Consider the following 13,220-nt stretch of genomic DNA (forward strand, 5'->3'; position numbering starts at 1 on the left):
TGCTACTCCACAGGATGCCCCGGAGGGGGGGAGAAAAGACACTTGCTGGAACAGCAATGGCAATGGCGAATGGCGATCGTTCTCTCCACACACCTGGCTCACGCGCCCAGCTTGCCTCGGACTCCTCCGGCTCCTCCTACAGAGTAGTTCTTCACACTAGCCTAAAGTTTCTTAAAAAGTAGTTTCTGCTTTTCATATTAACCTATCAGTGAAGCTACCTGTGTTCTTTCCTCAACCTGGTTCTGTAGCAGAAAGAGATTTACATACATTGGATCTCAAAAGAGCTTTATTGTATTATATTGATAGAACAAAAGATTTTCGCAAAACATCTTTTTGTTGCCTTTGCTCACTCTCCTAAGTGAATTCCTATCTAAATCTGATATTTCTAGATGGATTGTTAAATGTATTCAAACATGTTATATTAAAGCCAAAAGAACTTTGTCTATACTTCTGGGAGCACATTCTACTCGTAAAACAGGAGCATCTGTGGCCTTTTCTCAGGTAACATTCCTATAGCTGACCTTTGTAAAGCAGCTACAAGGCCGACACCATACACATTTACTAAACACTATTCTGTGGATATATTCGCACGTCAACAAGCTAATGTAGGACAGGCTGTCCTAAGAATACTTTTTCAAACAACTTTAACACCCACTGGTTAGCCACCGCTTTGGGGGACTACTACTATACAGTCTATGCAAAGCATGTGATTCTACTGCACACATTCCTCGAACGGATTATGCCACTTACCCTATAGGCATCTGTTCTTGGCATGTAGAACTGTAAATTCACAAACGGCATCCCTCCTTCCCGTACATGTATGGTTGTTGCAGTTATATAATTATTATTCAAACTATACAAGCATGGACATCGCTGTACTACACTTATTTACTCCATTCTCACCGCCTTGCGGGAAAACAATCTAATACCTTAACTTGTGAATGTAAAAGACTTATACGAAGAAAAACCAAATGTTAAACATCCAAATCCAACACTAGATGGCAGAAGTATGAAAAGCATGTGAATCTGCAGCTCTACATGCCAAGAAGAGACTCTTACAAGGTAAGTAAAAGGATCCATATACATCATAACTCCTCAATGAAATGTTGAGTTGCTTGAAATAATCTTCCAGATCTTATTGAGTGTGGTTGAGGAGACGTAGGAGAGGCATCCGTGGCAGGTTCCAGTGACATAGACACAGGTGCAGTCTGTTGGCTCTCCTGACTCTCAGTGGAAGTGTCTCACTCTGACCATCTGGAGTCAACGAACCTCCAGGCAGGAGTTGAGAAGAAGAATCTCTTGTGATGGACTGCCCAATACAATGCGCAGTCCCAATGTTTCCTTTACTAGTCAATCCCTCAGTGGGTCAGCATCAGAAAGAGCTTCAGACGTGCGTTTCCGTTTCTGCGTGACAATGACTTGGTCTTCACTTTTGAGCACAGCTGCGTCTATCCGTATAGGTCTTCATTTTGAGTTTGTGAGACTTAATCAGTAGTGCGAAGTTTAAAAATGTTAATAGATCTTCAGTGGTTCATTGTGGCAATTTGGTTCCCATGGCTATCCCAAACATCAAGGTGACAGAGCTTACACCTGTGGCAGAATGGGGAGTTGACCAGTATGCACGAAGAGTAGATTGAAGAACTGACTTGAGTTTGAGCCTTTCCAGCGCAGCATGCTGAACGGTCTTCTTGCGGGTGCTCATAAATCGCTCGACAACACCATTCGCCTAGGGCCAGAAGGTGGGCTTTTCTGATGCTTGACATTTAGGTGAGTGAGAAAGTCTTTAATTTCTCAACTATTGAAAGGTGGGCCATTGTCGTATTTTAAAATCAAAGGAACACCCCATGTTGCAAAAATATTTTCTAATCTTTTAATTACTCTGACATGAGTAGTTGACAGATCTTACACAGGGGTAAAACAAGAGTCTCCATCGACAAATAATTGTAGATAACATCCATGGTCTAGGGGTCCAAGAAAATCTTCTCACATGCATACTTTGGAAGATTAGACATGTTTAACAGATGCAGGATTGTTTTGGATGATGAACAGTTGCAACAAATGGCATGTTCTTAATTCCTTTTCAACTTTCATCAAGACGAGAGAAGCACACTCAGTCCTGTAAAGCTCGTTTAGTAGCAAGAACTCAACCATGTCCCTCATGTGTCAGTTCAATGACTTGTGTCTCAGGCACGACAATTTTTGACCCTTGTTATTTAATGCCTTCTGGTATAACTGAAAGTTCTTCCTGCACATTTTTGAATTTCTAGTATTAAAGGTCATCTTGAAGAGGTCCAGTATGTTTTCTGCAAGATTTATGTGTAATGTCTTTGAGTATTAGCAAATCTCCCTAAGTGCTTGTGGTAGCAATGATTTGTTCCACGGATATGGCAGCAGGGGTACTGGATTTTATGCTGTAGTTAACATAAGCATCAGCCGCTTTCGAAGTGGTGCCATGACACGGTATTGGTACGCATGAGAAGTAGTCAGTGGGGTTTTGATCCATTCCTCCTGTGGTCACAACCCTCACCTCTCAATGCGAGGAGACATCTTGGCTTTAGGATTGCCGAAAATGGTGAGCATTGCTTGGTGGTCGGTGACAACTGCTTTCGATACAGAAACACATGAAAATACTCACAAGCCCACACCACAGCAAGACTTTCTTTTTCAGCTTGTGAATAAGCACTTTCTGATGGTAAGAAACACCTGCTGGCATAGGCCACAATGTGTTTTTGGTGCACTGGAATGTCCATTGTGCTGGGCAAGTATGGCACCTAACCCCACTGGGCTGGCATCAACAACAATCTCCATTTGTAGTTTTGGATCAAGGTATGCCATTTCAGTGGCATTCTCAATCTCATTTTTGATTTTCTTCAAGCTTTGTGCACAATCACATGTCATTGAAATGGAGCATTTTGTTTTGTTAAGTCTCTCAGTGGGGCGCTTACAGTGGCAAAGTCACACATGTAACTTGAATAGTAACTGGCCATACCAAGGATGCATCGCAGCATAGTTACATCTTGTGGGGGAGAAGTGGATGACAAAGTTTGTACTTTATTTGGATCTGGAGTCATTCCCCCATCAGAAAAGATATCATCGAAGAACTTGAGTTTTGTTTTATGAAGTTCACCATTTAATGCATTTAAAGTGAGACCTGCTTCAGCAAGTATACAACCCACTTGTGTAAGCTTAATCGTATCCTTTCTTGTGGCCCCAAAAACCAGTATGTCATCACTCCAATGGAAAGCATTTGTGACTGGCTGTATTAGTAGTAGTAGAAAAAGCTTTATTTCGATATATACACATATCTTAAAAAGCATTACAATACAATAAAATTATTTTTAAAAGCACTCATTACATTAATGCATGCATTTCGTACCTTTAAAACATTCAATTTGTGCCTTAACACATTTCACAGAAGCATTTATGACAAGATCATTAACCTTGAAGAACGGATCCGCCAAACCCAACCCAAATATTTGGCAAGACAACATGCAAAGACGGGACAGGGGTCAGATCTTAAAATTCGTAGAGCTTCATGGTAAGATCTAGCGCCAAGGTTCCTGCATAGTGGCTTCAACCAAATACGGCGCGGGACTACATACGCTGGACAAGCGAACAGGAGGTGGGGAACTGACTCAAGCCTATTTACACAGAAGGGACAGTAAGGGATCGTTTGCACAGGTACCTTCCAGCTAGCAGTCAGTTTCCCCACTGGCAATATGCCCACCCTAAATTTAAAATATAGATCCCTATCCCAGGATTTAGAAATCATGTCCAGATATGGTTCACAAAAGTGGACTTCCTTAACCATCAAAAATTCGACAGAAGTTTTACACAGCTTGGAATTACAAGCTGTATTATGCGATGAATGACATTGTGAAATAATTTTGCAGTTGATAACACTCCGAAACATAGCTTTTTATATCTAAATTAACCAACATAAGTCAAAAAGGTAGTAATGTACCTGCAATTTTCTTCCAGTTCGAGTTGGGGATACCTTTTTTTCAAATAAAGACGAGAAAATACTTTGGCTCCATTCAGCTGTGCAATCATGTTAGCAATACGTTGACCTGGACGTTGATCCCTTTCAATTGCCTTGTTGGCTTGTAACATATAAACGCAGGGGTGCACGGCTCCTCCACTGTCCTTAGGCACTACCACTATGGGTGACACCCATGGCGTGGGACCAGTGCATCGCGCAATTATGTCATGCTTTAATAGTGTCTCAAGTTCTTTCTCAACAGCCTCTTGTAAATGAAATGCAATTCGACTGTCGTTGAGCAACAGGACGGATTTCCTCATTAATGTGAAGTTGCATTTTCATTGTCTTAAGTCCTCCTAGTTCATGAGACAAGGATGGAAACTGATTCACTATCTCATGATAGGCACTGACATTGTAGTTTACAGAAATCAGCCCCATGTCGCAACCATGCTGAAACGGAGTAAACATGCATTTGTTGAAGTGCTTTGCAGGACATGAATTGGTGCTTGTACTTCCATCTTTTAATGCTCCACAGTTGCTATGAACTAACTTTTTACTGTGCAGTGGCATCAAAGCAGCCCATGTATACACTTTGGTTTTCGTTGTGGTTACACTGGAGACAGTTCATGGTAGTTTTCCACTGGCAGAATGTTTATCGACGCACCACTGTGCATGATAAAATATATGGAGCACCCAGTTATCTTCACTGTGATTTTGGGACAGTGTCCAAATACATTTTGAAATTTTACTTGTAGATCTCGCTTCAACCAGTATTCTTCCTTACAAGAAAATAATCCTACATGTCCACAATGTTCAGTGATCACCACTGAAATTGCACATCCATCGACCTGACTGTCACTTGGCAATGATGGTGACGAACCTTTAGATGAGGATCAACATTGCCCAGTTTCTACTCGCCTCAACTGGTGTTGCCGTTTGGCCTTGAGGGTGGTGGGAACATCTCTGCAACTTTCTGGCATCCATTTTATTTTCTCGACATGGCACACTTGATCTTTCCTCTGCCTTGTAACCCGTTACAAAATGGTTCTCTTTCCTGCAGGCTTTACATATCTGTTCAGTGGCGGGACATTTACCTTCATGTGGAAAGGAAAATCCACATCAAAAACACAACTTCTTTTTCTTAAGAGACATTACTTTGTGTACTTCTTCCTTGTGTTTCGGCTTACTTTACACACTCCACGTGGATTAATTTTTGGGCCGTTCAGGCTTCCATGTTAGCGTCTTGTCCGTCGGCTCTTTCTTCCATCCAGCAGCCATGAGTACTCACTCTAAACTGGGTGTCTCAGCATTCGTCGTCTGAAGAAATCGGAGAGACAACCATCTGCTATTCTGAGGTGCATGCCCTCTTCATCATTGAACTCGCAATCAAGTCTTTCTACAAATGTATTCATGGTTTTACCGTCTTTCTGTCTTTATTGACTGAAAATGCCCCTTTCATAATCGACATTTGGCATTGGATTGAACTTGTTGCTTAATACCTCTTTGATTTGACAATAAGTCACTTCATCACTGCGTGGTATTTTTCTTTATCACTTCTTTTGCTCCTTCACCTGCCAAATTCTTTAGCTATTTATTGATCTTTTTGTCATTTGCTTCTTCCAGCGCGTCAATGGAATCATCGAAGGTTTCGATCCAGGCCGTCCATCGGTCACCAATATTCAGCTTTTTGCTAGTATTGAATGGAGGCAGTGTTTTCAGGAATGTGGCAGCAGCATAGCCTGTGGAACTTTCTGCTGTCAAGGAATGAGTCCGCTCTGGCAGCGTCTGCTGCCCACGAGGGCCGGCACCTTCGTTTAGCACTACCTGTATGCTAACATTTCAGTTGGCGCGCCCACTCTCTGGTTGTGAGGCGCTGTCTTCTTCTTTTGGGGTGAGTAGTGGCTTTGTTTCTTGCACAGGATCTTCACCACTCTCACCTCTTTGCATTGTACCTGGTTTCCACTGCCTTTAAGGTTTCTTTGTATCAGACATGTTTCCGCTTTTAGTGCTTCCTTGCACTTGGCAATCGCAGCCTTTGGCGCTTCCCTATAGCTGGTTATCGCTGCCTTTGGAATTGTCGTGCTGTATAAATGACGGTTCTGTGTTAGGCTGTGGCTCCATATCTCGTCTCTACTTTACCAGCAAATTACTAGTCAACGACATACACACTTTCTGTAAGGCCTTCACTTTCTTCACAGCACCAGCTTGAGTGGTGCTTTGACTCCACAGACGCCAATTCGTCTATTTTTCATCTCGACTGAGGCTGACGTGGCACACTCCAGCAGTTTGCTGAGCTATGTCAAACTCTCCAGAAGAGCACCTCTCTGTTCTTCGGGTTGCGGGTTTATGTAATCCCCTATCTAGTTACCAGTTGTAACATCCTCCCCAGCATATCATGCTGAGGAGGTAGCTACATGTGCATTGTACATGTAAAAGATCACACCACACACGGAGCTTGGTATTACACGTCTTTTTTGTTCAGAGTCTAACCCTTAACTGAACGTACATCATGAATTTTCTTAAGCACACCCAATCACTTGCGTCACTGTTCTACGGAGTCTGTCAGGGACCAAAGAGGTCCCGCTATCTTTACACACACAACACTACAGCAAGCAAGCATTGGTCAACCCAATATGTGTAGATTTGATGTGGTATTGTTTGGAAATACATATCTGTATGCCAGTTTTTACATACATTGTCTCATTAACACTATCAATGCTACAGCAATTCCCGCCGCTTGGTGCTGATCTCCCTTAAATCCCGTTGTTCATGACGAGCTCAGCTCGTCATGAGCACACGAGCAGTGTACTGCATGACGAGCTGAGCTCGCCATGAGCATGGAAGGGGTTAACATCAGTTCTACCGTATTGCAATTGCTTATTTCTGTTGGGTGTCTGGATAGTTATGTGTTTTTTGAAGGAGCGGAATAGACCTCTCTTTTTGATCAACATAATTTGAAAACGTTTACCTTCTCACTGTTATGAGTGTAAATATGATTTCTCAGACCTATTCTCTTACATTGCTAACAGTAAGGTTTTGTGGTATTCTTAAGACGCGAAGAAACTGAAAATGTTATATTCTCATTCCAATAAAACTTTAAGGGATGGCTTCTTGTTGCGGACAGTTAATTATCTTATGCATTTAATTATATTCTGAATGATTGGGTCCTGTATTTGTTTCGAATTTCACTGTAGTGAGGAATTATGACGGGTATGTTGTGTACGGACTTGAAGAAGCTCGAATTTGCATATACTGTCTGCCAAGCAGAACAGTGATGTTTCTATTTTTTATTTTTTTATTTAAATGTGTACGGATGGTCCAAAAAAACGTAGATTTTCTACCTTGTAAGTGTTAATGAAATGTATGGGGGGGAGTAAGTGATAATTAAATGTGTCTGGTAGAGAAATTTAAGAGCCTGCCTTCAAATTTTTCTATGAAAATTTGATTGGAGATTCTCCTGTTTCAATGTAGCTTCTATATGCAGATAATATGTTGGTGTAGTCCGTTTCTGGTTTGTTGCAACTACATTAGTCCTGCACAAAATAAACTTTTAGTTTTGCTTGGAATACAACTCCCACTCTTCTTTTAGCTCATAGTTTCCGTCGCACTAATGGTGATCAAAGTTTGAAACTATGGCCCAAAATGGGGCCTTTTAAAATAATCTGTCTGTTTTTATTCTTGTGCTTGAATATTGCAGGATACTAATGATATATCACTGTTTGTTTACTGTCCCCGAACCTTTATTATTGATTAATTACCTTTGTAGGGAAGGTAGGGATGAAAATTGGAAGGTGTCTTTGGTGGCTAGTGCATGCTTAAATGACCAAAAATAGGCCATTGCTCTTTTGAATTATTTCTACTGCTTAATTCATACAATGGTCAAACTTTCATTTCAAGGTATAAAATCTAAGGTGGATGAGTTGAAAGCAAGCTATGACCGAGAAGAGTCCCCAAACCTCGATGACTATGAACCCAACACGGTGGCGAGTTTGCTGAAGCAGTACTTGCGGGAGCTGCCAGAGAACGTGCTGACCAAAGAGCTGATGCCGCGCTTCGAGGAGGCTTGTGGGAAAAGCACCGACAGCGAGAGGGTTCAGGAGTGCCAACGCCTACTGAAGGACTTACCAGAGTGCAATTACTCTCTTGTGTCCTGGCTCATTGTGCACATGGACCACGTAATCGCAAAAGAACTGGAAACCAAAATGAACATCCAGAATATTTCTATCGTGCTGAGCCCCACAGTTCAGGTATGTTATTTTGCTGTTGTGTGGTGTTTGTCACGGAGATGTCAAGACAGGTTTTCAAGATATATTTAACAGTTCGCCTGTACAGTCATTTATTTATATCTTCATGGTGACAAACCACAGGGGTCCTGCTCAATGACAAGTGGCATTCCGTTAACCGGAAACCTGACTGATTAAAATGGAAAATTCAGGTCTTGGATGCAAGCGAGAAAGCTGTGGCACTTGCTGTAAAGGATATGTCGCTTTTAAATGATTTTCCATTAATGTAGTCTTTAGTGGCACATTTTGAGGGCAAATCTCAGCTCAACAGTGGGGTCATGCTTTCTGAAAGGCATGTTTGATATGTTTCCCGATACTCATTTAAATTAAGGAGAGAGGTGCCTTTTACGAATGAGACAGTGGAGAAGAAATTACAGCAACCATTTAATACTTTGGGTGTTGAGTTGGACACCTGTAGTTAGATGCTCTGATAGTTCTGAAAATCAAAAAGACCATCATACCTTTTGCACGTTAATAAACATAATGAATGTTTCTCAAACACATCTCAATCCGCAATGTCTAGAGAAATTAAAGGTGATGGAAGTATAGGTTCACTTGCTCTGGTGGGTTTGGGACAGTAGATGAAGGTAGCCCCTTAGCTTTGGAATTTCATAACTTCACAAACTGACATTTTAGTTTTTATGGCAAAGCCACTTTAAACGCATAAAACAATCTTAAATCACTTGAATTTCTTTTTTTTTAAAACAATTTTTAATTGTTTTATTGTTGCAAACAGACTTGTATACAAGAACTGCTTCTGACAGCAACCATCCCCTGCCCTTCCCCATTGACATATTCCCAGCCACCGAACTGGACCACCCACCATCATCAGAACAAAATACTCCCACCACTTGCCCCATATACTAACATGCTTCTTGGGTCACCCTCTGGCCGAGTAAACAGGTTCCTCCTGTCGCGAATACTAGTTCATTTTCTTGGGGGCTCTCCATCAGCGTGCAGTGTCTGTGGGCCAGAACAGCTGCCAACCTCACCAATGTACGTTCCCGCTTGTGCCTCCCCCGGTAATCTGGTAAACCTAGCCGTGCCACTCTAAGGGTCAATTCGTAATGTCTGTCCAGCACTCTGCTAAAGGATTTTGATATCCAGCCCCAGGATTGATCGATGTTAGGGCAGAGTTATGTCATATGAAACAAGTCCGCGTCTGGGTGGTTACACTGAGAGCATCTGGGATCAGGAAGCGTGCCAGCACGCCACAAGTGTCTTAATGTGAGGTAAGTCATGTGTAGGTAGCTCAACTGAATTAGCAGGAGCCTAGTGAATATTGCTTTTTTGCCTGAGGCCATATACACTTCCCTCCTGTCAACATCATCCAGAGGTTCTAATCATCCCTCCTTTTTTTGTTTCAGGGTTGCGAACCACTCAGGCGCATTGTTTGAGCGATGGTGCAGCTTAGATCAGGGATCTCTGACCTTTTTGGTTAATCATCCCGAACTACTGTGTTGTAAGGATGATCATGTCAGACAAGTTTACATTAGTGGGGCCCCACATGCAAGAAGTACAGCAGTAATCACCTCAGTGCAGCAGGCAGGTTTACCAACACTGATGTAAATCAGATACATTTTGGAAATCTATTTTTCTCCAAACATTAGCTTATGAGTTCTGAAAATACCCACATTTTCATCTTGAATACACCTTTTTAAAGTTTCAAAATACTTTTATGAAATCAACCAAGCAAAATGTTCTGATTTAGTGGGCTGAGCTGCAGACAGGTGAGCTACTTCCAGGTAGCTGGAGAGCTACTAGTAGCTCCCGAGCTATTCGTAGAAGAAGCCTGGCTTAAGTACACCACACTGCTGGGCCTCCAGCGGACTATACTTAGCAGATCCAAGAGTTCCAATCGATAAGATGCCAGCTGCATGTCGCACTTGTAAATATGTATGAAATTGACTATATGCGAGTTTGAAATGCATCTGTAAGTCCTCAAACTTTTTTTTAATGGAATGTGTGTATGTATATACACTGGGGAAAACTAAGTTTAAAGTGGAGCTATACACAGGTTTTCTAATAATAAAAACCTGTTTTTTAAAAACAAAAACACATGAAAATCACTAGTTATATGTAAATTACCTAAATGTAACTTGCACCGCCGTGGTGCACTGCTTATGAGGTTGCATATTTAATCACTGATGACTTGAAAAAGGTTGTATGATGGGCTCCTTAATTTTCAGATCTGCTGCACAAGGTATACTTATGTCACTTAAGTATAACTGGTGAATATAAAATTTCCTAAGTACCGTGAAGCAAAGTTTCAATTCTATTAAGGACTCGGAGGCAAGGATTATGCTCATCTCTTCCTTTAATTATTGCTCAGCAGCCTTAACAACATATTAAATACAAATGACTACAAATCCCATGAGTCTTTGTAATGAGGAGAAAAAAGCAACCATAGAGGCAGTGTCATATAAATGTGCGCGTATCAAGAGAGAGAGAGAGAGAACTAGAAAGCTAGTCAGAGTCCCCGTAGTTTATATGTGTTATCAAAAGAGACTAGCTTAAATATGACCAATATTGTTAGGACTCTGATTAGATTTGTCATGGGCACCTCGTTGGTGAGTTCATGAAGCCCCCACCAACCAACCTGGTTGGTGGCATGCTTCATCATCGGGCCCACCCAGTGACACCTAATGTGTCCCGGGTGTGCTACGACGCCTGATTACAGCGGAGCTGCTATTTTACTGAGAGTGCAGTGTGAGGTGTAAAATGAAGTGTGAGTTAAAACTGCTTGGTGCGGGTCCCAGTACCCGAGGTTAAATTAAATTTTAATAACTGGGCCCCCGTCAGCGGTTAAAATAAGGCTTGGGGATGTTTAAGGGAGGCGAGATACTACCTCCTACATCCATCAGTTGGTCGACATGTTTCAGCCAGTTCCTTAAACTAAATCTGGCTTTCCTCAGGACCTTTTTAAAATAGAGTGTAGTGTAGTCACACTTTGTATCTCATGCATATGTGTGATACCCGTGTTTTAGCGACACCACCAATGTTCCCTCTAATTTTTTTCCTCTGTGTGCGGCAGTGGAGGGTCTCTGTGCGCTGCAACGATGGCTATGTGCGCTAGGAGCCAGACCGCGCGTGCAGCGCCAAATGTCACCCCAAACGTTTACTTAAAAAAGTGAAAAGATGGTGCATTTTCACACATACAGCACCACGTTAAGGGTTTTAAGGCCGGTTTGCAAATTGGAAATACATGCCATAACATGAATTGGTTACACAGGCAAGTACACTTAATGGTTAGAAAAGCACAAGACTCCAACGATGGTACCATCATAAGATTTTACTAAATATTCTTAACTGGAGCACTGTTCATTGGGTGGGAAGAGCCTATAAAATATCACATATACACAATAGGTTACAAAAATTACATAACATATTTACAATTTGAAGTGAAAACATAGGTAAGGAATGTTGTTAAGCTACAATGTACAAGCTGCACCACAGTTTAACTCTACCAAACAATTACCTGTTGTGCTTGTACTCACGTATGCCCGTTCAAATGTGTGGGGTACTGTCTGCGGAACCTGCAACGGAAGAAAACATAGGTAAGGTATGTTGTTAAACTACAATGTACAAGCTGCACCACAGTTTAACTCTACCAAACAATTACCTGTTTGTTCTGCCTCTACTCACGTCTGCCTGTACAACTGTATTTGTAGCACGGTCTCACAAACCTGCAAAAGAAATGGGGTGCAGATTGTGAATATATTTACCCAGCACCCCCCAAAATCAAATGTGCAACATAAACAGAATTAGCTTGTCTTTGTGGGTACCCACGCCTGACCATTCAAATCCAAATACCTTACAGACTGCAAACCTGCAATTTAAAACAAGATGGTTAGCAAAGGCTCTATGAGTTACAAACAATGAATGGGACTGGCCAGATACTCCAATAGGAAAAACGACCAAATAGTTACCTGGGATTCCAGTTTAGGCATGTGCCCATGTGCTTCATTATTAGCATTCATTACGTTAAACTGGTCTACAAATCTGCATTATGTGTTACACCTTCTGTGATGTGTAAAACGAGCTCCAAGGAGTCACCCACAATTTTGATTGGGCTGGAGTTTGGTTCTCTGATGAGCTTTATATCCTGATTTAAAGGATCCTTGAATGTGGTTGTTCTTGTTTCTTGTTGTACTGATCAGGGGCGGCTCCTCCTCTATGGCAGTGGAGCATCCCCCACTGCTTTTAAGCAGTGTAAAGAAAAGAAACATAATATGATAATAACTTTTAAGTTATTATCATTTTATGCTTCCTGACGTGTCCTGCTGCTTTGCGGCTGGTGGGTGGTCTGGGCTGCTCTCCGATCAGGGGAGGAGTGGTTTGCCCACACCAAAGAGCCCAATGGCTGTTTGGTCGGCCCTGTTGGGCTGCCTGTGTCTGTCTGTGTGTCTGTCTGTATGTCTGTCTGTGTGTCTGTCTGTGTGTCTGTCTGTGTGTCTGTCTGTGTGTCTGTCTGTGTGTCTGTCTGTGTGTCTGTCTGCGTGTCTGTCTGTCTGTCTGTGTGTGTGTCTGTCTGTCTGTCTGTCTGTCTGTGTGTCTGTCTGTGTATGTGTGTGTGTCTGTCTGTGTGTCTGTCTGTGTGTGTGTGTGTCTGTCTGTGTGTGTGTCTGTCTGTGTGTGTGTCTGTCTGTCTGTGTGTGTGTCTGTCTGTCTGTGTGTGTGTCTGTCTGTGTGTGTGTCTGTCTGTCTGTAACCATGCAGCACAACTCACATTTTAGGTGGTACTCAATGTGCTCACTCCCCCCCCCTTCACTTTGGGCATTGCTGCACCACAAAGACCTCCACCTCACTGCTAATTTCTGGGTTACTTAAACTTCCAGGCAAGTTGCAGATTAAGCAATAGGCAGTGGATGGCAGGTTTGGATTTGGGAAGTAATGTTATAAATCCAAAAGATGTCTAGATGGGTTTCACCTTCCACTGTGAACACGTTTACAAA

At 42.1% G+C, this 13,220-nt stretch overlaps 1 protein-coding gene across 2 annotated transcripts in view; it reads left to right on the forward strand.

The window, feature by feature from the left end:
• The window catches only part of RALBP1 (ralA binding protein 1), a 276,554-nt gene that overhangs the window by 147,458 nt on the left and 115,876 nt on the right, over positions 1-13,220 (forward strand). For both annotated transcript variants that reach the window (XM_078688137.1, XM_078688138.1), the window contains exon 4: positions 7,880-8,229. In XM_078688137.1, coding sequence (XP_078544263.1) covers positions 7,880-8,229 — 350 coding nt within the window. The remainder of the gene's footprint in view (positions 1-7,879; positions 8,230-13,220) is intronic.

This window comes from Lissotriton helveticus, chromosome 4_1, assembly GCF_964261635.1.
Source record: "Lissotriton helveticus chromosome 4_1, aLisHel1.1, whole genome shotgun sequence".
NCBI lineage: Eukaryota > Metazoa > Chordata > Amphibia > Caudata > Salamandridae > Lissotriton > Lissotriton helveticus.